Source organism: Acinonyx jubatus, chromosome C2 (genome assembly GCF_027475565.1).
Source record: "Acinonyx jubatus isolate Ajub_Pintada_27869175 chromosome C2, VMU_Ajub_asm_v1.0, whole genome shotgun sequence".
Lineage (NCBI taxonomy): Eukaryota > Metazoa > Chordata > Mammalia > Carnivora > Felidae > Acinonyx > Acinonyx jubatus.
The window spans coordinates 81,121,099-81,146,866 of record NC_069384.1 but is presented as its reverse complement, the minus strand read 5'-3'; the positions used below and the strand labels follow the sequence as shown (position 1 = coordinate 81,146,866).

The window sequence follows — 25,768 nt, the reverse complement described above, 5'->3', positions numbered from 1 at the left end:
TTCCTCTTTCAGTTTTGTCCTGCTCATAAACCAACTTGTGATTGTATGCATATAACTGCTTGGATATTACCAACTAATGTCTTTCTTTCTAGATAGTCCTCAGCTAAAATAGACCATTTTTTCCTTTTTTAAAAAATAGTTATGTTTTATGCTGTTATTATGTGTTTTAATGCATAATTTACAAGCAGTAAATTTACCTTTTGTGAGTTTTGACAGCCACCTTTTTTTTATCTTTAGCTATTTTTTTGTATTTTTTTAATATATGAAATTTATTGTCAAATTGGTTTCCATACAATACCTAGTGCTCACCCCAAAAGATGCCCTCTTCAATGCCCATCACCTACCCTCCCCTCCCTCCCACCCCACATCAACCCTCAGTTTGTTCTCAGTTTTTAAGAGTCTCTTATGCTTTGGCTCTCTCCCACTCTAACTTCTTTTTTTTTTTTTCTTCCCCTCCCCCATGGGTTTCTGTTAAGTGTCTCAGGATCCACATAAGAGTGAACACATATGGTATCTGTCTTTCTCTGTATGGCTTATTTCACTTAGCATCACACTCTCCAGTTCCATCCACATTGCTACAAAGGGCCATATTTCATTCTTCCCCATTGCCACGTAGTACTCCATTGTGTATATAAACCACAATTTCTTTATCCATTCATCAGTTGATGGACATTTAGGCTTTTTCCACAATTTGGCTATTGTCGAGAGTGTTGATAGCCATCTTTACAATCAAGATATAGAGCAGTGTTATAACCGACTCTCAAAAGTCCCCCATATCTCTTTGTAGTCAGTCTTTCCCCCTACTCTCTGTCCCTGGCAACCACTGATGCACTTTGAGTTAATTTTTACTAGGGTACAAGATAGGATTGAAGTTCATTCTTTTGCATTGAATTGCCTTGGTATCTTAGGCAAAAGTCAATTGACTATGTATGTGCAGGTCTGTTTTTTGACTTTCTATTCTTCCATTGACCTATTTATCCTTTCTCCAATATGGTAGTTTTATAGTAAATCTATCAGGTATTATGAGTCCTCCAAGTTTGTTGTTGTTACTAACATTTGGCTGTTCTAATCCCTTTGCTTTTCCATATAAATTTTAAAATCAGCTTGTCAATTTCTACAAAAAAAGTCATGCTGGAATTTTATTGGGATTGTGTTGGATCTGTTGATCGATCAATTTAGGGAGAGTTGATAGCTTAACAATATTGAGTCTTCCAATCCATTAACATGGTATATCTATCAATTTATTTCAATCTTCTTTGACTTATTTCACCAATGCTTTATAGTTTTTGGCATGTAAATCTTGCATGTTTTGTTTCTAAGATTTATTTCTAAGTATGTAGTTTCTTTTGATATATATTTTACAGTTTTATATTTCAATTTTCTAATTGTTCATTGCTAGGATACAGAAATACAACTTCTTTTCATATACTGATCTTGTGTCCAGTGACCAGTGACCTTACAAAGCTTACTTGTTAGTACTAATATTTTTCTTATAGGTTCTTTGGTATTTCCTACATAGATAATCAGATCATATGCAAATGAAGACTTTTATTTCTTTGTTTCCAATCTTATGCCTTTTATTTCTTTTCCTTATTACATTGGCCTCCAGTACAGTGTTATATTGAATAGGAATGATAAGAATAGATCTGTTTGCCTTGTTACTGATCTTAGGGGAAAGTGTTCAATTTTTCATCATTAAGTTTAATGTTAACCACAGACATTTAGTGTGTAACCTTTATATCATGTTTTAGGAAGTTATTTTTTATTCCATGTTTTGCTGAGAAATTTTTCCTAAATAGGTGTCGAATCCTGAAGCCATTTATAGTACATTGGTTGCCTTGTACCAGCGTCCCCACACCTCATACAGTGAAGAAAGATAGTAATCTACTTCATTGACTTTCCTCCTGCCTTCTCTCAGAACACCTAGAAAAGGTAAATTATCTTGAAGTTGTACCTACATGTCAAAGGCAGCTTTACTTCTGAGGCTGTATGAGGCAATCCCATTCTGGAAGGGAAGAGAGATGACTCAATTTTTTCATTGTTCAGGAAACTCCAGTAAGATTACTAGTCAGATCCTCTTGAAAATGTTTCGTTGGGGCTCCTGGGTGGCTCAGTTAGTTAAGCATCTGACTCTTGGTTTTGGCTCAGGTCATGATCTCATGGTTTTGTGAGTTTGAGCCCCATATCAGGCTCTGCTGACAGTGCAGGGCCTACTTGGGATTCTGTCTCTCTCTCTGCTCCTCCCCAACTCCCGTTGTCTGTCTCTCTGAAAATAAATAAACTTCAAAAAAAATTTTTTTAAATCTTTGATACTTGCTAATAATGAAGAATGATTCTCAAATCATATGAAGCAGTAGTTCTAGAGTAAGAACTATTTGGGATTTCTTAAATTTTCTTCTAGCTGTCTGTGTTACTAGGATACTGTAAAAAGATCTAGTGGATTGGTAACACAAGAAGGAAAGAGAAAATTAAATTTATCAAATATATGCTGAAGATGTGTTTATGCTAATTTCCACAATTTTATGAGAGTGATATATTCCCTCTTTTATAGGAACTGGATGTAGCTCAGAGAAGGGAGGCCAATATTTGAACTCAAGGTTTTATAGGACCGTTATCACCCCCAATTTTCCTACCTCCAGCCTGTTCCTATTTTTAGCATTCTGACTTGATTGAAACCTGGGAAAGCTGATTTTTAAAATACATCCATACCATATTGGCTGTGCTAATTAAGATTTCTTACCACGTGTGAGCCATTCCATTTTTAATTATAAGAAAATTTTAAATGAAAATACTAATTCTGTCTATGATGGTTTTTATTAAATTGTATTTTATGAAAGTTGTACTTTGTGCACTTTGTGCTCTCGATTTCCTTTGAAAAATGTCAACCCTGGTCATTAAGTTCCTAGCCAGTGCAGGGAGGATCACAGAGGTGAGGGCCCAGTGACTCCAAAATCAGGTTGAGATTGCCAGTCAGTTTCCACGTGTTGCTCTCTACTCCCAGGAGATACTGAATGCATTTGAACCTTCTCACTGCCTCTATGATCCTTCAGTCAAATCTCTTTTTGTTTCATTCTTTTCCAAGACCTAGGATAATTTTTTCCATGGTCATTTTCTAACTCTGGCTCAACAAGATGGAACAGTTACCCTGAGAACTGTATTTTTGGTGGAGAAGGTCTGTCTTCTTCTGCTCCTTACCTCATGTCTTTTTTGCACAACTGGTCAGTATATATAAGCAATAACTCTGACAGATTGGTTGCCTCCAAACGGGTCGGCACAGACATGAGGGGAGTTATTCCCCCAGGAAGCCTGCTCTCCTATGGAATAACTACTTTTACTCTTTACAAGCCAGAAAAATGACTCCGTCTTTTCTTCCTTATCTCCATCATTGCCTCAGGTTTACAAAGCTTAGTCTGAAGTGTTGAGGTCCACAAATAAACCTTGTAAGTCTCTCTGATTTGCCGTTTTGTTTTCTGTGTGTATTACCCACAGGTAACATACATTGGAGAATTAATTTCAACTGAAGTACTTATCATTCTACTATATTTTCTCAACAAATGGTATTGCTATATAATATAATGTAATAGTTTTCTTGGGTTATTAAATTTTCTTTTCCTATTCCTTTATCAAATTTATAGTAGCAGAAAACCATCTTCATTGGCACTGATGAGCAATAGAAGAAATTAACTTGGTATTTTTAAAATAATTGTTGATCAACAGACAACATGCTACAAATTCAAAGAAACATAATTGAAGATTTACTAGATTGTATGCTTAGAATTCTTGAGAGCTGGTAGTAAGCTAACACATTTTATGTGCCAGCAACATTTAAAGACTTATCAGAAAGTTTTATAATGTATTGCTTGATAACTTTTCAGAGTTGGATAAATCATCTCTTACTGGTAAAGAGGCAGGTACATTAGTCAAATATCAGAGGTGGGTTTTTTTGTTTATTTTTTTTTATAAGAGGTAAATACATGAGAAGAAGACTCGAAATAAACCTATAACTGCCTATTTATTCTTTAATCATCAGAACAGAAAAGAATTAAATGAAATAAGCTGATACTTTTCTTGGTACTTGGGGTTGGTTTTATATTTTGATTTTTAGAGTTGTCTAAGAAAATGTTTTGTCTTTTGGGGTAAATTTATAAATAATGTCAGAGGAGAGTATTTACAACTTCAAAGAAATTACTCAGTACATGACATTTATTTGGGCTCACTGGTCATAATTTTCTATTAACCATTGTCCAATTCTTATTTAATTTGGATTCCCACTATAAATTGAAGATTTGTTTTACCAGCTGCTTAATGAAATCAGAACACTGGTATTAATGCCCTGTGTTCATCTGTCGTTTTTAAAGAGTGTCAATTCCCCATTATAAACATTAGATTCCAATTAAATGCTAAACAATGAAATTTCAGTATCTGGTGATAGCAGCATTTCTCAAAAGAATATCCTGTAACTTAAATTTACAAGTTAAATGAGGGTTAATGTATCTTAGATGTGCAGAGAGGTGATAAATGATTCTAATTTAAATGAATCTCTTTGAGGAGACTTTTGCCCATTTTCCAGTAATCTTGTGATTATACCCTAGTATTAAGTGATTCATTATTTCAGCCAGTATTTAACATATGCCTGCTTTGGGCCAAATGCTATATTTTCGGGACTGAGTATACATTACTGAACAACAACAACAATAAAAAACCTGAAAACGTATTTCCTACCATTACGTAGCTTACCATATAGGAAGAGAGCTAGACGATAATTAAATTGTAAGCAAACTGTAATTGCTTGTGTAACTCCAAATTGTGATAGGTTGTAAGTACTATCGGGAAAGAATAGAATGTTATGGGAAGAATAGCATGAGGGAAACCTACTCTGGAGGGTGGTCCAGGAATATCCATCTGTAGAGGTGATATTTAAGCTAAGATCTGAAGGACAGGAAAGTACCATCCATGTGAAGAATATTCCAAGCAAAAGAAGAGCAAGCACAGAGGAACTGAGGAGAGGGTTGACTTGTTCAAGGAACTGAGAAAAGATCAGTGGGTGAAACATAGAAACTAAAGAGGAGTGTGGCAAGGAATGAGGTTGAAGAGGTAGGCAAGGCCATGTCCTGAATAGCCTGGAAGATCTGGTGAAGAGTTTACTTTTTATTCTTAAAGTAGTAGGAAACATTGAAGGGTTTGAAACAGAGGACACATGTAATGTATTGACTGTGATTGTGGAAAATGGATAGACAGTCACGTCTCTGTGAGCACCTCCCTTGTCACCACTGCCAGAGTGGTTTAACAGATGCTTAAAGCCCTGAAAGTTTGCACCCTTCACTTTGATCCAGAAAAGGCTTATGTCCAAAAGACCAGAGGATAACAATAGTACCCAAAAAGTGTTTCCAGTATTTATGTAGAACTAAAGCTTTGATGGGAATGTGGGCAAGTGACATTTAAAAATAATAGTGTTCAATGAAATGTGAAAAAATGTTCAACTTCATTACCAGTGATCAAAGAAATACAAATTAAAACAACAATATGATGCCGTTTTTTTAAGTTATTAAACTGGCTAATTTTTAAAAATACACAATAAACTGGCACACATTTCAAAATAGATACACATTTATATTGTTAAGGATGTGAAGAGGCAGACACTCTTTAATCATTAGTAGTGGGAAGGTATGTTTGTACAAGTGCACAATCCCTTATCCAGATCCCTTTGACAAGATAGGTTTCAGAATTGAGAAGTTTTTTTATTTAAAAGGTAATACAGGGACTTCAATTTCTGACAGGATGCATTTGGAGTTCTTGGGCGGAAATAGACAACATTTATAAACAGTGGTTCTCAAGACATTGGACATTGAGCAGTGAAGAAGTGTGGCCCCTGAGAGATGAGAAACAAATAACGTAAGCCCTAGGATCATCCTTAGTATACTGCTAGCAGAAAGGTTAGCCATGGCACAGGGAAGAGGAAACCGAGGCAGAGCTCACTGGTCTCTCTGAGTTGAGGAGGCAGAGCTGGAGTCCAGAGAAGGCGAGGTGGCTTGAGGTTGCCGAACAGAGTATGAACAGGAAAGAGCTGCACAGGGAAAAAGCCCCAGAGACCTGCATAAGACAACCTTCAATATTAAGTTGAATATTGTCCACTCATGTGTGAGGAAGCAGAACACTCAAGGCCTGAAGAAGAACCACACAAAAGGATTAGAGGTAGCAGTACCCCCAGATTGACATACAGCCAGGAATAATGCCAGCCTGGAACACTGCATCCTTCACAGGGCAGCACTGAGTACTAAGTCATGTCTTGACCATCATATTGAGGGAAAAGTTAACCCTAGACTAATGGCTGCTTTGATCCCACCTCACAAAACTTAAAACCTAAAAAAGATCAAATTATTTTCAAGTATTTATTTTTTTTTTTTTAGGTTTGTTTTTTTTTAGTAATCTATATACCCAACATGGGACTCGAACTCACGACCCCGAGGTGAAGTCACATCCTCTTCTGGCTGGGCTAGACAGGTGCCCCAAATTATTTCCAAGTATTTTAACTACATCCCAGAACAAAGTTCAAGAGTATGGTAGGGATTACAAAAATATTTTACCCAACAAGGTAAAATTCACAATGTCTGACATTTGATCAAAAGTTACCAGGTATGCAAGAAAGCAGGAAAAATGCAAGTCATAAAGAGGAGGGAAAAAGTCAACTGTATGACATTCTGAAGAAGGCAAAGCTGTGGAGGCAGTAAAAACATCAGTGGCTGCCAGGGGCCAGTGGGGAGGGGGAATGAATAAATGGAACACAGAAGACTTTAGGGCAGTGAAGATACTCTGTGTAATATTACAGTAGTGGACATATGTCATTACACGTTTGTCTAAACCCATAGAAGGCAACAACACCAAATGTGAACCCTAATATAAACTGGGTTTATATCACTCTGGGTGATAATGATGTGTCAGTGTAATGTGTCATCAGTTGTAACAGATGTACTGCTGTGGTGGAGGATGTTGATAAGGGGGAAGGCTGTGCAGGTGTGGGAGCATGGGATGTATGTGCTATTCTGTACCTTCCTCTCAATTTTGATGCAAACCCGAAACTGCTCTAAAAATTTTTCTTTAAAAAAAGCAATCCTTAATACTACCCAAAGCTGTCTACACATTCAATGCAATCCCAATCAAAATTGCACCAGCATTCTTCTCGAAGCTAGAACAAGCAATCCTAAAATTCATATGGAACCACAAAAGGCCCCGAATAGCCAAAGTGATTTTGAAGAAGAAGACCAAAGCAGGAGGCATCACAATCCCAGACTTTAGCCTCTACTACAAAGCTGTAATCATTAAGACAGCATGGTATTGGCACAAAAACAGACACATAGACCAATGAAATAGAATAGAAACCCCAGAACTAGACCCACAAACATATGGCCAACTAATCTTTGACAAAGCAGGAAAGAACATCCAATGGAAAAAAGACAGTCTCTTTAACAAATGGTGCTGGGAGAACTGGACAGCAACATGCAGAAGAATGAAACTAGACCACTTTCTCACACCATGCACAAAAATAAACTCAAAATGGATAAAGGACCTGAATGTGAGACAGGAAACCATCAAAATCCTAGAGGAGAAAGCAGGAAAAGACCTCTCTGACCTCAGCCGTAGCAATTTCTTACTTCACACATCCCCAAAGGCAAGGGAATTAAAAGCAAAAATGAACTACTGGGACCTTATGAAGATAAAAAGCTTCTGCACAGCAAAGGAAACAACCAACAAAACTAAAAGGCAACCAACAGAATGGGAAAAGATATTTGCAAATGACATATCGGACAAAGGGCTAGTATCCAAAATCTATAAAGAGCTCACCAAACTCCACACCCGAAAAACAAATAACCCAGTGAAGAAATGGGCAGAAAACATGAATAGACACTTCTCTAAAGAAGACATCCGGATGGCCAACAGGCACATGAAAAGATGCTCAACGTCACTCCTCATCAGGGAAATACAAATCAAAACCACACTCAGATATCACCTCATGCCAGTCAGAGTGGCCAAAATGAACAAATCAGGAGACCATAGATGCTGGAGAGGATGTGGAGAAACGGGAACCTTCTTGCACCATTGGTGGGAATGCAAATTGGCACAGCCACTCTGGAAAACAGTGTGGAGGTTCCTCAGAAAATTGAAAATAGACCTACCCTATGACCCAGCAATAACACTGCTAGGAATTTACCCAAGGGATACAGGAGTACTGATGCATAGGGGCACTTGTACCCCAATGTTTATAGCAGCACTGTCAACAATAGCCAAATTATGGAAAGAGCCTAAATGTCCGTCAACTGATGAATGGATAAAGAAATTGTGGTTTATATACACAATGGAGTACTACGTGGCAATGAGAAAGAATGAAATATGGCCCTTTGTAGCAACATGGATGGAACTAGAGAGTGTGATGCTAAGTGAAATAAGCCATACAGAGAAAGACAGATACCATATGTGTTCACTCTTATGTGGATCCTGAGAAACTTAACAGAAACCCATGGGGGAGGGGAAGGAAAAAAAAAAAAAGAGTGGGAGAGAGCCAAAGCATAAGAGACTCTTAAAAACTGAGAACAAACTGAGGGTTGATGGGGATTGGTGGGGGGGGTAGGTGATGGGCATTGAAGACGGCATCTTTTGGGATGAGCACTGGGTGTTGTATGGAAACCAATTTGACAATAAATTTCATATATTGGGGGAAAAAAAGCAATCTTTAGGGCGCGTGGATGGCTTAGTTGGTTGAGTGTCCTACTCTTGATTTTTGCTCAGGTCATGATCCCAGCGTCATGGGATCAAGTCCTTCATCGGGCTCCATGCTGAGTGTTGTGCGTGCTTAAGATGATCTGTCTCTCCACCTGCCCTTCTCCCCCTCCTCATGCGAGTGAGCTCTCTCTAAAATTTAAAAAAAAAAAAAAAAAAGGCAGTCCATTGAAACAGACCCAGAAATGGCACAAATGATAGAATTGGTAAATAAGAACATTAAAACAGTTATTATAATTGTATTCCATATGTTCAGGAAGCTAGAGGAGAGACTAGAACTGTTCGACAGAGTTATGGATATTATAAAGAGTCAATAGAACATCTAGAGATTAAAACTACAGTGTCTGAGCTGCAGAGCGCACTGAGTGGGATTAACAGCATAATGGACATAGCAGAAGAAATGATTAGTGAACTTGAATACATAGCAACGGAAAATATCCCAAATCAAAGAGGAAAAATGAATAAAGCAGCAGTGAACTGTGGAACAACTTCAGGTACCAAAAGACAACACCTGTAATTAAAGTCCTGGAGGAAGTAGAGGCAGGAATCATACAGGAAGAGTATTTAAAGAAATGTAATACAAGGTCCAAGTGTAGTATGGTAAGGGTTACCTATATTGAACAGCCTTTCTGCCAAACAGCCCTAGCTCTAAACAAAATGGGAAAAAATGTTGTTTAGAGAGCAAGCAGAAGTTTCTGATGGCTGACTTCTCAAGAAACAAAGAAACAATAAAATGCCATCCTTGAAGTGCTAAAAGAAAAGTAATACAGTATATATATTGTATATTATGTAACATTCCCAGTAGAGTCTAGGACAGCATCCCATAATCAAATACTTATGTGGGAAAAATAAAGACTATAAATAGCCTTACTTCACTTCCAGTTGGATTTTGCTGTCAGTGCCAAAAGTTTAAAAAAAAAAATCTTTTTTGTTTCAGAGTCTTTGGATTTCAGAATTCTAGGAAGCAGGTTTGTGGATCCATCTTCCTTGTCAGGAGAAAAACCGGCAGTATGTGTTTTTGAACATCTATGCCCTTTGAAGCAGGGACTTAGTAAATATATATGCAATGGAAATAACACATCAAGAGTATGTGTCAAGATGTTTATGACAACATTTTCTTAATTAAAAAATTTTGAAAACACATGTCCTAGTAACCTCCAAATAGTCGGTGAAGTTAGTCACAGCATATCTATACAGTGAATGGACTGCTTCATAGAAAAATCATAGAAGAATACTGATATGGTGAAATAGACACTTTCAACATGTAACATGAAAAGATCACAAAACAGCGTGATTCCAAATGTTAATAGTGGTTGCTGCTGTGTGGTTAGATTGTGATTTTTATTTCCTTTGTTTTGCTCTTTATTATTTTCTAAACTTCTATTAGTGAACCATGTATTCCTTTAGTAATCAGAAAAACCAAGGCTTGTTTAACAAAGTGATAAAGAAGGTATTCATATTGCTATTAAACTTCAGATCAGATTGCTTGTCTGTCAGAAATCATTTTAACAAAAATCAAAAAAGTTCAGCATTTAAAAAAATTTTTTTAAATGTTTATTTATTTTTGAGAGAGAGAGAGAGAGAGAGAGAGAGAACGCTACCAGGGGAGAGGCAGAGAGAGGGAGACACAGAATCCCAAGCAGTCTCCGGGCTCTGAGCTGTCAGCCTAGAGCCTGACACGGGGCTCAAACTCACGAGCTGTGAGATCATGACCTGAGCCAAAGTCGGATGCCCAACTGACTAAGCCACCCAGGTGCCCCACAGTTCAGCATTACTAAGGCCATAGCTTAATACATCATCCATATCCCCAGATGTGGTGTCTGCACACCTGGATTTAAAGTGTCTCTTTGAAGCTGCATTGCCTGAGGCATTTCCAGAAGGAATCCTGTTAAATGAAAAATAAGACCTTTCATGAGCAATGCTGAACCATTTCTGTTGCCACTTCAAACACTCTCTAACTTAATCTCCAGAGAACAGCTTTCACAGATAAATTGTCCAGCATCACATCTAGTTCTTGGCTTGTTTTTAAAAATCTGCAGATTCTTTCATGAGGTCATTTTTTTAAGCTTAAATACCTACTTTGCTTTGAAAATCTATTTTCTCTCTTTTCAAAAAGAGCATACCCGTAGTTAAAATTGGATAACGTTTAGCAAGCTATATCATACATCTGTAGTGAATTCCAGAGTATTAATGTCATGGTACGTTAAAGCAAAGACTGTCAAGTCTAATTTTTGCAGACCTGCTGAACGACCAGACTGAAAGGAAAGTCTGAACAGCCAGCAGTTTTGACCCCTGAGCTGAGGTTATGTTTTCTAAACTTATTCTGAAAGTCAAAAGGGAAAGGCAAAAAAGAAAGAAAGAAAGAGAGAGAGAGAGAGAGAGAGAGAGAGAGAAAGAAAGAAAGAAAGAAAGAAAGAAAGAAAGAAAGAAAGGAAAGAAAGAATAAGAAAAGAAAAGAAAAGAAAAAGGCTGCAGTATGGTCCTATTTGAATAGCCTGATGGCACAGTGGTAGGAAGTATCTTTAGCATGTATACTCTTAGAAGTAGACCATCAGAATTGAAGGGGCTGGAGAACTTGAATCCAGTTGCTTGTCTAATACTTCTACCTCTGTGGCATCATCCTAGACAGATCGTATCTACTGTCTGTTGAACTACTTGCAATAAGGATTATATTTTTCCTTGTAAACTAACGAGTTGATGTTCTAATTTTATATTAGTACAGATTAGTCTCTGTGTACTTCATATTTGCTAGAATTCACTGCTAAAAGCATGTGGACTTGGGAGTTTCCCTTATGAGAAGATTAGATAACATTTAATTCCTTAATAAATATAGGGTTATTCATATTTCCTGTTTCATCTTGGGTCCATTTTATTGAGTTGCTTTTCAAGGAAAGTGTTCTAATTTGTCAAATTTACTGGCATAAAATTTTTCTTTTAAATGTGTGTAAGTATTGTAGTATGTAGTAGTAATCTGTCATTACTGATATTGTTGATTTATATTCTCTTGATCAATCTAAGAGTTTATCAGTCTTGTTGATATGTTCAAAGAACCAACTTTTGGCTTTGTTAATTTTCTCTGTTATTTTGTTTGATTTCAATTGCGTTGATTTCTGTTCCTTATTTCCTTCCCTCAACTTAGTTTGGTTTTACTTTGATTTTCTTTTTCTCGCTTGCATAGGTCCTTCGTTTTAAACCTTTCTTATTCTCCAGGATAGTATAAAAAGCTATAAATTTCTTCCTCTAAGCACTGTTTTAGCTTTATCCTATAAATTTCTTTAAATGCTTTATTAAAGTATAATTAACATAAAATACACGCATACAGATTGTACAAATACGGCATGTATATATCCTTGAATCCATCACTACAATCAAGGTCATTTTGCAGACCTGTTACTACTCTCACTACTAAAGTGAGAGTGACCCTCTCACTTCTAAAAACTTAGTTCTTCCATTCTCTTCCCCAGAAGGCACCGACTGGCTTTGTTACAGTAGATTATTTTGCATTTTCTAGAATTTTAGATCAGGGGAACCATCAAGGAAGTATACTTTTTTGGTCTTTTTTCAATTAGCATAATTAAGATTCATCCATATTTTTATAAGAGTTCATTTCTTCTTACTGCTGAGTAGTGATTTGTTCTAAGGATATACCATTACTTATTGATGATTTCACCTGTTGATATTTGCATTTGTCCAGTTTCTGGCTGTTATAGATGAAGCTGTTTTGAAAACTTGTGTACAAGTCTTTGTGTGGGCATATACTTTCATTTCTCTTGGGTAAATACGTTTGGAATGGAATGACTGACCCATATGGCAAATGTGTGTTTATCATCTTGAGAAGCTACCAAACTGCTTTCCAAAGTGGTTGTACCATTTTACTCTCCTACCAGCATTACATGAGGGTTCCAGTTCTTCCACATCCTTGGTGTAGTCAGTCTTTTTAGTTTCAGCTGCTCTGGTATGTGTGTGATGATATCTCATTGTATTTTTAATTTGCGTTTTGTGAATGACTAATGATGTTGTGCATCTTTTCGTGTGCTTATTGGCTATCTGTATGTCTTTAGAGAAATGTCCAAGTGCTTTGCTCATTTTTGATCTGGTATTTTGGTTTGTTATTGAATTTTAAGCATTCTCTGTATATTCAAGATATTAATCCCTTATTCTGGATATTTGTCATGTGGCATTTGCCAATATTTTCTTCCATTCAGTGACTTGCCTTTTTACTCTATAAGTGTCCTTTGGTATGCAAAATTTTTAATTTTGATGTAGTTCAGTTGTCTACTTTTTTGTTAATTGTTGTTTGTACCTTTGGTGTCATCTTTAAGAAATCATTGCTAAATCCAGTGTTATGAAATTTTCCCTGTGTTTTCTTATAAGAGTTTTATAGTTTTAGCTTTTGTATTTAGGTCTTTTTGATCCACTTTGAGTTAGTTTTTATATGTGGTGTAAGGTAAAAGTCTAACTTGATTCTCTTGCATATGGATATCTCGTTTTCCAGTACCATTTATTGAAAAGACTGTTGTTTTCCCCTTTTGAGTGGGTCTTGGCACCCTTGTCAAAAACCATTTGACCTTATCTGTGAAGATTTATTTCTGGTCTCATTATTCCATTGGTCTGTATGTCTTTAGCCCAGTAGCACAGTTCTGATTTCTATAGTTTTACAGAAATTTAGAAACTAGGAAATATGAGACCTCCAACTTTGGGTTTTTTTCAAGATTGTTTTGGCTATTTAGAGTCCCATGAGGTTCCATGTGAATTTTAGGATGGATTTTTCTATTTCTGTTATAATGTGGTAGGGTCCCCTCACTAAGAAAAAAAAAAAAACCTCAAGGCAACCTGGCTATAAGCGTACGTGACAACATCCCTCATGACCTTGTAACATGAGACCACTTAATCAGACTGCGTGTTTGTCTGTTACCATATGTGGGAGACAAAGAAGTAAAAAATGTGTACAAAAACTACACCACGTGGTGCTTGGGGCTCAGTTCTTCTGTAGGAACCAAACTGAGCAGTGACGGCACGAATAAAATTGCTTCCTGGGGAGAAAAGCTTCAGTGTCATGACTCTCTGTGCAAGATTCCTGCTACAATAATGTCACTGAGATTTTGATAAGAATTGCCTTGAATTTATAGATTGCTTTCGGTAGTATGGACATCTTAACAATTCAGTCTTCCAGTCCATGAATACAGGATGTTTTCTTTTTATCTTTGTCTCCTTTAATTTTTTTCAGCAACGGTTTATAAAAAGTTTTCAGTGTACCAGTCTTTTGCCTCCTTGGCTAAGTTTATCCCTAAGTATTTTATTCTTTTTGATGCTGTGGTAAGTGAAATTGTTTTCTTAATTTCATTTTCAGATTGTTCATCAAAAACACACTGATTTTTATATGCTGATTTGTGTCCTTTATTTGTTTATTCTAACTGATATTTTTGTGGATTCTGTAGTTTTATACATACAATATGTCATCGGCAAATAGAAATAGTTTTACTTTTCCCCTTTCCAATGTGAATGTCCTTTATTTCTTTTTCTTGCCCAATTGCTCTGGCAAGAATTTCCAATACTATATTCAGTAGAAGTGGTGAAAGCAGGCATTGTTGATAATTTTAGAGGAAAAGCTTTTAATGTTTCATCATTGAGTGTGATGTTAGTTGTGGAGGTTTTTTATACATGGCCTTTATTATGTAAGAAGGTAGCTATTATGTAAGAAGAAGGTAGTTTCCTTCTAATCCTAGTTTATTGAGTGTTTTTATCATGAGAAGGCAAAGAATTTTTCTGCATCGATTGAGATGATCAGAGTTTTTTTCCCCTTAATTCTGTTAATGTGACATATCACCTTTATTAATTTGTATATGTTAAAACATCTTTGCAGCCCAGGGAAATATCCCACTTAATCGTGGTATATGGTCCTTATAATGTACTGTTGAATTCAGTTTGCTAGTATTTTGTTGAGGATTTTCCATCCTTGTTTATCAGGGATATTGGCCTGTAATTTTCTTGTAGTGTCCTTTTCTGGCTTTAATATCAGGGTAATGCTGACCTCCTAAAATGAGGTTGGAAGTGTTCCCTTCTCCTTAATTTTTTGGGAGAGTTTTAGAAGGATTGGTGTTAATTCTTTGAATGTTTGTTAGAGTTCATCAATGAAGTTATCTGGACCTGGTCTTTTCTTTGTTGGGGAGGTTTTGATTATGGATTCAGTGTCCTTACTAGTTATTGGCTGTTCAGATTTTCTGTTTCTTCATGATTCATTCTTGCTAGGTTGGGTGTTTCTAGGATCTAATTTCCTTTTGATTTCTTCTTTGACCCATTGGTTATTTGGTTAATAGTTCCTAAATATTTGGGAATTTTTTTTTAGAGATCTTTCTGTTACTGATTCTAAATTATTTCCATGATAAATTGTTATCAGAGAAACTTTTTAGTATCACTTGGATCTGTTTACGTTTGCTGAGAATTGTTTTATTGGTATAAAATAGTCTATGTGGCTTGTAAGTGGTCCGCATGCACTTGAAAAGAATGTACTGCTTTTGCTGGGTGGAGTGTTCTGTTGATGTCCAACTGATCGAGTTAGTTGATTGTATCATGTAAATCTTCTAAATCCTTGCTAATTATCTGCCTATTTGTTCTCTAATAATACTGAGAGAGAAGGATATGGAAATCTATAACTATAAAATCTTTTTCTCCTTTCAATTCTATCAATTTTTATTTTATGTATTTTTAAGCTATTAGATGCATGGACATTTAGGATTGTTACGTCTTCCTGATGAATTGGACCCCTTTATTATTGTGAAATGATCTTCTTTATCCATGGTAATAGTCTTTGCTCTGAAATCTAGTGCTGTCTTTGCAATCCCTTTGCTTGTAACTTATTTGTGCCTTTATATTTAAAATACGGTTTTTGCAGGCAACGTGTAGTTGAGTCTTGCTCATTTTTCTAATCTGACAATCTCTTTCAACCCTAAATATTTCAAGATATCCCTATACCATCAATCTTCTCTTCCTTGAGCTAAACATTGTTTTATTATGGTTTGGCTGATACTTCTTCTAAATCTTTCACTATTTTATCAAACTCTTTTGTGCCTGTTTTACTTAAAAAGGGCTATTATATCACAAAGAATGCTTTGAGTTGGCCTCTGCAAGAAATGCTGACTATTGCATAGTGTGTCACTTGGTTAACATTGTCAACAAAGATCTGTGTCTATTTGGTTCCCCACTATTTGGTTAAAACCAGTCTGGACCATCTGTTCTACTTTTCTTACACTAATCATATTTTAATCTTGGCTAACTACTGACTTTTGATCTCTGGAAAAGTTTCATAGGGACTTAAAAAAATCTCTTCATTGTTCCTCTGAAAAGGTCTATTTTATCTCGGTTATACCAATTCTAGTTGAGTTGTTTTGAGTGTGGGTCAAATAAAACTAGATTATAACCAAAAGTGTATTAAAATATTTGCCTTTGGGGTGCCTGGGTGGCTCAGTCAGTTAAGCATCCAACTTCGGCTCAGGTCGCGATCTCATGGTTCATGAGTTCGAGCCCCGTATCAGGCTCTGTGCTGACAGCTCAGAGCCTGGAGTCTGCTTCGAATTCTGTGTCTCCTTCTCTCGCTGCCCCCACCCCACCCCCCGTTCTTTGTCTCTCTCTCTCTCTCAAAAAAAGCATTAAATAAAATAAAATGTTTGCCTTTTTTTTCCAGGTAAAAATGTCTCCTCCTTGTCCTCCATCCAAAGGGGATCCTGCTGTTAAGAAGGTAAGTGAGGGGTTTTTTTAATTTATTAAATTTTTATTTTGATTCCAGTATAATTAACATACAGTGTTATATTAGTTTCAGGTGTACAATATAGTGATTCAACAATTCCATACATGGCCCAGTGCTCATCACAAGTGCCCTCCTTAATCCTCATCACTCATTTCACCCATCGTACCCCACCCACCTCCCCTCTGGTAACCATCAGTTTGTTCTCTATAGTTGAGTCTGTTTCTTGGTCTTTTTTTTCCTTTGCTCATTTGTAGACAGTGAGTTTTAAAGGCACAAACCCACTTTCCTCCTTCTGTGTATTTATTCTCTGTTGAACAACTTTCTCGAAATGACACTGATTTTTAATCATCTTAATGCTGTCAAAAGTTTTTTCTGATTAAATACCTCAATGACATTTCACCAGAATTCCTTGGCTTTTCCAGAGAAGCCAAGTGGGGATTTGGGCCTAGCATCAGTCTCCTGCCAACTAAGAACTTTAATTGTTCTAGAATTACCATTTGCTTTACCAGGCAAGTATTCTTATCATTGAATGGTGCATATGAAAGATATTCTAAGGAGGATGGTTCAAGATACTCTTTCCTTACTGATGTGCTTTCCCTCCAGATAGCTGTGCCTATAGAAAACTGGCCCGAGATGTTAACATTTCAGCACGTACAAATAAGAAGGTGCTCAGTAAATATTTGTGGTATTTACGTATGCCACTTCAATCCCTGACTGTAAAATTTGTAGCACAGATAGGGTGTGAGTCTTTCAGTTGAGCAATTCTCAGATGATGTCAAGAGAACCACTTAAAATCTTTTTCTGTGTACAGCTGCAAGAGTGCGGTTGAAATGTGGTAAACAAGCTGACATTTTTACTGTTTTCTTTTACCACTTTTATTTTTCTGACAATTGAAGTGTCCCTGGATGTAGGTTTTCTTTCCTTGCCCTTTTTTATAATTTCAGCCAGCATCCATGTCAGTGAAGAATTGTAGAACAAAAATAACAACTTGCTGGCTCTGTTAACTAACAGCAGGTTCTAGCTTCAAAGCAATGTGCCAAAAACGGATCCCTCTTCTCTGCCTGCAGAATCCCCTGAGACGTTTTTAAAAGAAAAAAAGAATGAAAAGAAGATATGTTAGGTGAAAAGCCCTGTCACATGCTGCACAGGAAAATCTCTTCCATTTTTGTCAGGACAGCAAAGGCAGGCAAGATTGAGGCTTTGGTTGTCGCTGCCTGGAACCGCCACACTGTAACCTGAGGAGTGGAGAGGGCTGGAGACACTTGGTGTCATTCAGTAAACAGATGAGGAAATTGGAATCCAGAGGGAGATTTTTTTCACCTAAGTTTTCAAGTGTGAGCTATGGAACACACTTCTAAAGTAGAGGTTAAAAATGTGCTTTAGATTCAACCAGATTTGGGTTCAAATATTGACTCTTCCTCTTACTTATCTGAATAACTTTCTTAGCCAGTCTCTCTGCTTCCTTTGCTGTAAATGATGGTGCTACCTCTCAGAAGGATCCTAAAGATTAAATGAGATACTATTTAAGTGCCTAACCTGGTAAATTATTGACATAAGGACTCAGCTATTGCTAAAACTAGTGTTAAAACACAAATCCCCCCATCCTAGTTAGATGTCCTGTCACTCTGTTACGCTACTTTGTATTATTGTCCATCCAACAGGTGTTTCTTTATGTAGATGCTGAGCTAATAAATAAGCAAGGGTCAACAGAGATGAAAAATAGCCTTTGTTCTTAAGGACCTCAGCATTTAGTAGGGAAGGTAGACATTACCATACAGTTTGACATATGCCATGGAAGGTGCGCAGGGTACAAAGAGCAGAGAGGAGAGGCTGGTTGGGGATGACTAGATGGATTTACTACAGCTCTTATGCTCTTTATGTAAAAATCCCAATGAAAAAGTTTGAGAAATACTTAGCTGCTCCCTTAGAGCTTTATTACTAGATTATAAGCAAACAAATTCTGCCATACTTAAAGATGTTTATTAAATATTCATTTAGAAATTGGTTCCTGTAACCTATATTTTAAACTTGGGAATGTCCTAGCTATCTGTCTAACCACTGTCAGAGGTGTAGCAATGTTACAGAAGTAGGATTCTCATCCTCTTGTAATCAACATCAGACAAACAGAAACTTCCAAAGCCTAGAATGACTGGACACAGGTGGCCCCCAGTGGCATTCCTAAGCGATCAGGTACAGACTCACTCTCCATTCAAGAATTGGGACTATTTCTAAAACATTTTATTCAGTGCATAAAAATATATATGAATACCTTTTATTTTAGCAATGAGAGTCTATCTGTCATAGTTATCATTCTGATTACTAAGACATTAATCTCACCAACAGAAAAATTTCTGGGTTTTTTTGTTTGTTTGTTTGTTTGTTTGGAGGTAATGAGCAAAGTCTTAGGTGTTGGTGAACAGCTATGGACAGCTAAAGGACTTTTAATAGATGCTTTTGGGAATTCATGTTAGCTAGCAATCTCTGAAGTACGGATTCTAGGTTGGGGCCACTGAGTGTCCCTAAGTTGAACCCTAAACAAAATAGCACATACTTAATATCACACTGTTTATGATGTCTGAATTAATGCTAAAATACATATCAGAACAGTTGCCTCTCTCAGAATAAGTGGTCAGGGAAGGTTTCCCAAAGAAGATAAAGCTTGATCAGCCTTGAAACACAAGGGAAGAGATATTTCGGGTAGACATGGGTGAGTACAGGACACTTCAGAAATGGTTCTGTATACCTTAAATATGGGAGCGTGCAAAAGCCTGGTGAAATAAGTGGGAGTCCAGATCACAAAGAGCCCTAGTGTGTGAAGCTCGCTTTTTATCTTGAAGATAAAGGTTTCTGTCAAAGGTGAGATTAAAGGCAGAAAGATCGATCAGAAGAATAGACCGTGTCCAGGCAAGAAAGAAGGTCCTCAGTCTGTGCTGTATTAATGGAATGAGGAGATGAAATAGATTCGGATTCTTAGGTATTTTTCCCCCCAAAACTCTTTCTGACACCTTAAGTCTGAGCTAGGTGTCTTTCCTTTATTGAGCTTTCTCTCATAGCGCCTGCACTGGTCCCCATCTACCAACATGTTTACCTGGCTATGTTGAAATTGCCTCCTTATCTATATGTATCCCCCATTGGAGACTATATGCCTCATGAGGGCAGGAACTACGTCGGTCTTGCTTGCTGTTGAATCCCTTAGTGTAGAATGAAGTCGTCAATCAGTAGTTGTTGAGTGAATGAGAGGTACATGAAAGAGATTCCATATATGGGAAGTGAGGGGAAAAGAAGTTTCTGGGCCTGAATAGAGAACGAACAAATGAATCATCACTGCTGTGCCAGGCTTATATTCCCAGCATGGTCAGTCCCTTACTGTTTGAGCTGTATCGGCAGCATTTGAGTGAGCACACCGTGAAACTGAATACCTAATCGGTACTTCCCTAGTTGTGTATGTATTTTTGTTTGTGTGTGCATATATATGTACACCTACATGTATATTCTGGTTATCATCCTGGAGCTACATTGTCAAAGTGGCATTGGCAGATGGAGGCACCAGCAGTGTCTGTTGAGCAGTTGACTGCCAAAAGTGACATGTGTAAGAAACACAAAGGAGCAATAATGTTCTTGATTTGAGCCAAAGAGCCTCTGTTGACCAATAACTGAAGAGAGTGTTTGTGACTGTGTTGTCAATATTGGCTCTGTCAAGAGCTGGATTCAAGTGCTGAGGAAATAGAGGCATGTTCTGTAGGGTTCTGCTGAACTTCCTGAGGTCGTTGCCTCATGTAGGAGTCACTCTTCACTCTGCTGCCACATGTCAGAATCTGCAAATTCCATGCATATATGTACATAACATCTGTTTGCAACATGAGCATTTTGCATTTTAGATATTTTTTTAAAAATGCATATGTATATGTCATATAAGATTTGTGTGTAATATCTATCTTATGTATATAAAATTTCTTCCTCAGAAGGTCTGATAACCTCAATGAAGTTGGATACACATGCTTCCCTAGGACTTTTTCAGTGTTTGATCATGGATGGCCAGAAATTTAAAGACCAGGCAGCATTTTCCCAAGATAAAAATTACTGTAAAAGTCCCTTGCAATTAACTCACTAGAAGAGATTAAAATTGGAGGTGTTGAGAATGTTTGAGGTGATAAATGAGTTTGGAGAGTTAGTTGAAGGCAGCATCAAAAACCACTCAGCTTTGATGGATCTTTTCTTGACTATTAAAGAAACACCAACTAGGAATTTGTGTAGCAAGGTTGGGATTATTACACGCACAATAACCAGAGAAAGCAATTTTGTCTTACATCTCAATCACAAAAGCATGGTTATATTCCCTGAGCCATCTCCTGTTTGAGATGAGCTGTCTCTGCTGGTGTGTTTGCAGAAGTCTGAGGGACCAGGAGCTCTGGCTAAAGAGTATCCTCAGGCTGGTGGAACCCACTGGAAGAGTCCACAGTTGATGGTGTCTCCAGAGTGACTTACTCCAGTTAGGAACAAGGTACTGGGAGTGGCAGAGTGGAAGGCCTTTCTGATAGGCCTGGGTAAATTTAGTCAGTATTCAACATGCCTCAAGATGCCTGATCTTGGAAGGACAAAAGTCAGTGAAATGTAGTTCTTTCTGTCAACACATTTACAAGTTAATAGTGCTAAACTGTTGGATTTAATAGCCAAGCCTCCTAGAAATTGATTGGCAGTTTCTCAAGTATTCAAGTATATTATAAGAATTTGGAGCAGTTTTTTTGTTTTGTTTTGTTTGTTTTGTCCAAGTGTTCTGGTGGGTTAAAATTTTTATAGTCTGTTCCAGTCTTGCCACTCATGTCAGGAATGTGGACGACTATACTCACTCATGATTTTTATTGAATCATTGGAGGGGGGAGACTGAGGGGTTATCTTTAAGGGAAAAAGCCTCTCACAGAGGTACTGTTTCCATAACAACAGGAAAAGCTGGCTGCAATGTCTCAGCTGACTGGACCCTCCTGAACAAATAGTGATAGATAGTCCTTGCTGGATGTGTGCTGCCTCTTTCCTAATTTTTCTTAGTAGAACTTAATATCCAAATGTGACTTCCATGCCTCTGCTGATTTTTAAAAGGGGGTGCCTGGGTGGCTCAGATGGTTGAGCATCCAAATCTTGATTTGGGCTCAGGTCACAATCTCATGGTTCATGGGTTCGAGCACCACGTCAGGGTCAACACTGACAGCGCAGAGCCTATGTGGGATTGTCTCTCTCCTTTTCTCTCTGCCTCTCTCTCTCTCACTCACTGAAAATAAATACATAAGCTTTAAAAAATATTTTAAAAATTTCTTTAAAATAAGCAAACTGAGGACAAGATTTGGTCTTTTTTTTTTTTTTTTTTTTTTTGGCATAGACAGAGTGGACGGTCTCTACGGGCCAGGTGCCTTGTTATGCCGATGTGAAGTAGATGAGGTGCAGCTGCCTTCAGACAGCGGAAAGATTTAAAAGGAAACATAGGAATTCTGTGTAGTTCAGAGGACAGAACTGGTGCCTGTGGGTCACAGCCACGGAGATGAAAATGTCAGCTTAATTATGAGAATTTTCTAATAGGGGACGAAGTTACCTTCTGAGATGGCACATTCGTTATCTGTTAGTGGAGGTGTTTGATCCTTGGCAGGATGTCTGCCACTCAGAACTCCTGCAGAGCTTTTCCTGCCATGGGTGAGAAGTTGGGCTGCTTTTCTGAGCCTACGGTTGCATAAAACTCAAGTGACATTTTCATTGATGTGCTGGGTGATTTCAGCTGGACCCTAACATCTAGCCTGAGCTAATAGAGTATATTGTCTATAAAAAAAATAACAAAAACAAAAATGTTGACTTTAGTCAGGGGAGACTTTATTCAAAAGAATCATTGCAGTAAAAGGAGGGGCTTTTGCCATTAGGAGACTAGTCCGACCTTAAGATTACAAGCGTGTCAAAAAATCAGGCAGGGGTGCCTGGCTGGCTCATTTGGTAGAGCATGCGACTCTTGATCTTGAGGTCGTGAGTTTGAGCCCCACCCCACGTTGGGCATAGAGATTACTTAAAGAAAAAAAAGAAAGAAAGAAAGGCAGAAAGGAATTTATTTACAGGGGCTAGTAAACAGGGCTAGAAAGAATCAGATATGAGGGAGTCGGTGGTAGAATCAGATAGTTAACTAGAAATGTTTCCTTACAGTCAGCCTATTCTCAGAAGGAACCATTGAGGGGTTGTAGGCTGGCTCAGGTTGAGGGTGTGTCAAAGGCTTGGGGAAGGAAAGAAGCTTAACTGAAGCTTGGTCATCAGTTAACATTTTGTTCCCTGAATCGGGACAGACAGTTCCATTAGTCTTTTAGGAGGTAAAGAATGGAAATTTGTTGGGTCTGTGTCTGGCTTTGTCATAGATGAACTTGGTAGCATGGTGGATTTTGTCTCAGACTTAGGGCAAAGGAGGGCTCTTTGCAGTAAGCCATTTCCCAGAACAGGGTATGATGATTTCCTTAACTGTAGCTGTTTTCCAGGAACTGTGGGCTCACGTGAAGTTTAACACAGTCCTGGGCCTTCCTGCTGCTGCCGTGTTCTTTTCTTATTCTTCTCCATGGTTATGATTTGCAGGCCATGGCCTGGGCCTTTCTGAAACCTGCTCATGAGTCCTCCTGTAGAGGGAGAGAATGTCAGCTGGAAATAGTTACAGAGAGGGACACTGGGGACGATTTGTTTCTGGTACTGTCTTGCTGATAATTATGCACATCTTCTGGCCTAAAAAGTAAGACTAGCTGAGGGTTTCAAAGGATCTCAGAGATCTTACCCAGTATGCAAATCAATGCCTCACCCATTTCTTTGGTATTAAGTGAATATTTTCTAATGTAGCATTTGGATTTCTTTAACGATTTCCTAAATTAATGGGCTATTTTTCAGAGCAATTTTAGATTTATAGAAAAATTGAGCAGAGAGTACAGAGTTCCCATAAATTTCCCCTCCACTTTACCCTGTCATTAACATCTTGCATTCCCCTGGTACATTGATTATAATTGATGAGCTAACATAGCTACATTATTATTAATGAAAGTCCATGGTTTGTATTAGAGTTCACCCCTTGTGTTGTACATTCTGTGGGTTCTGACAAATGTAGAATGAAATGTAGCCACCATTACAGCATCTTGCAGTAGTTAGACTACCCCAGAAATCCCATGCTCCACTTATTCATCCTTCCCTCCCACCACCCAGACTTTCCGGCAACTGCTAATCTTTTTTATACTGTCTCCCTAGTATTGCCTTTTCCAGAGTGCCATATAGTTGCATAGTATGTAGCCTTTTCACATTGGTTCTCTTACTTCAGTGATACCCATTTAAGGTTCCTCCATGTCTTCTTGTGTCTTGATGTCTCATTTCTTTTTAGCGTTGAATAATATTCCATCATCTGGATATACCACAGTTTGTCATTCATCCATTCACCTCCTCAAGGACATCTTGGTTGCTTCCAGGTTTTAGCAGTTGTCAAAAAGCTACTATAAACATCCATGTGTACAGGGGTTTGTGTGCACATAAGTTTTCAGCCCATTTGGGTAGATACCAAGGAGCAACTGCTAGATTGTATGGTTAAGAATGTTCAGTTTTCTGAGAAGCTGCCAAACCATCTTCCAAAGTGGCTGCACTATTTTCGCATTCCCACACAGTGAATGTGAGTTTCTATTACCCTACATCCTTGCCAGTATTTGGTGTTGTCAGTGTTTTGGATTTTAGCCATTCCTATTGGTGTGAAGCGGTGTCTCGTTTGAATCTGCATTTACCTAATGACATATGATGTTGAGTATTTTTTCATACACTTATTTGCCATCTCTATATCTTCTTTGGTGAGATCTTTAAATGTTTTTGAGGGTTTTTTTTTTTCTGGTTTTTGCTTTTTTTGTTATAGTGGTGCTCTAGGGTTTACCCTATACAGCTTAACTCTTCTGATTCAGCTTCTGGTCTAAACTAGCTTAATTCCAGTTATATAGAGAGAATTGTTACTCCTATTTAGCTCTATTGCCTTTTCCTGCATTCTGTGATATTTTTTATACATAATACATGTATTAATGTTACAAACCAAATAACACATTGTGATAATTACTGCTTTATAGTCTGTAGCCATTTTCTTAACCCAGTAAAGCATTTGCCCCTACTCATCTCCCTTGTGCAAATATATTATGCGTCACATGTATTGCATTTCTGCATGTTATAGGCCAACATTACATTGTACAATGTATGCAATTGTATTATTATATAATTGCCTTATAAAATCAGTTTTGAGAAGGAAGAAATACACTTATTTATACTGTATAATAAAATTACATAATTATATTTACCAGTTCTCTTTTGTATTTTCTTATGTGGATTTGAATTGCTTTCCACTAGTGACCCTGTGAACAGTGACTGGTGAATTTACATTAGTATTTTTTATAAGGTGAGTCTGTTAGCAACAAATTCTCTCAGTTTTTGTTCACTTGGTTAAGTGTTTATTTCATCTTCATATTTGAAAGATAGCTTTACTGGATATAGGATTATTGATAGGTTTTTTTCTTGTAGCACTTTGACTGTGTTATCCCATTGTCTTCTGGCCTCTATTGTTTCTGCTGAGAATTCAGCTATTAATCTTACTGGGGTTCCCTTGTAAATGACTAGTCTTTTTTCTCTTCAAGCTTTTTTCCAGGACTTTGACTTGTGGCATTTTTACTGTGAGGTATTTGTGGATCTCTTTGCCCTTATCCTGCTTGGAGTTGTTAAGCTTCCTGGGTGGGTAGGTTACTGTTTTTCAGTAAATTTGGGACTCTTCAACCATAATTTCTTCAAATATTTTTTCTTCTCCCTTTTCTGTCCTCTCATTTTGTTCTTCCATTACATATTTGTTGTACTGATGGTGTCCTGAATTTCTCTGTCCAGTTTCGTTGTTTCATTGTGTTCTTTAGCTTGCATACTCTGTTTTTTTGTGGGGTTTTTTTTGAAGTTTATTTATTTATTTTGAGAGAGCACAAGCGGGGGAGGAACTGAGAGAGAGAGAGAGAGAGAGAGAGGGAGAGAGAGAGGGAATCCCAAGCAGGCTCTGCACCATTATCTCAGAGCCCGACGTGGGGCTTGAACTCACAAAGTATGAGATCTGAGCCAAAATCAAGAGTCGGACACTTAACCAGCTGAGCCACCCAGGTGCCCCTTGCATACACTCTCTTGATTTATCTTCAAGTTCATTAATTATTTCTTCTGCCAGTTCAGATCTGTTGAGCCCCTCTCCTGAATTTATTT

General features: G+C 37.6%; 1 protein-coding gene across 12 annotated transcripts in view; it reads left to right on the top strand.

The window, feature by feature from the left end:
• Positions 1–25,768, top strand: part of VPS8 (VPS8 subunit of CORVET complex) — a 253,159-nt gene that overhangs the window by 199,239 nt on the left and 28,152 nt on the right. For all 12 annotated transcript variants that reach the window (XR_008297776.1, XR_008297777.1, XM_027061270.2 and 9 more), the window contains one exon: positions 16,454–16,507. Coding sequence is in view for 10 of the 12 variants with exons in the window: in XM_027061270.2 (XP_026917071.1) it covers positions 16,454–16,507 (54 nt within the window). In the remaining 2 variants the exon portion in view is untranslated. The remainder of the gene's footprint in view (positions 1–16,453; positions 16,508–25,768) is intronic.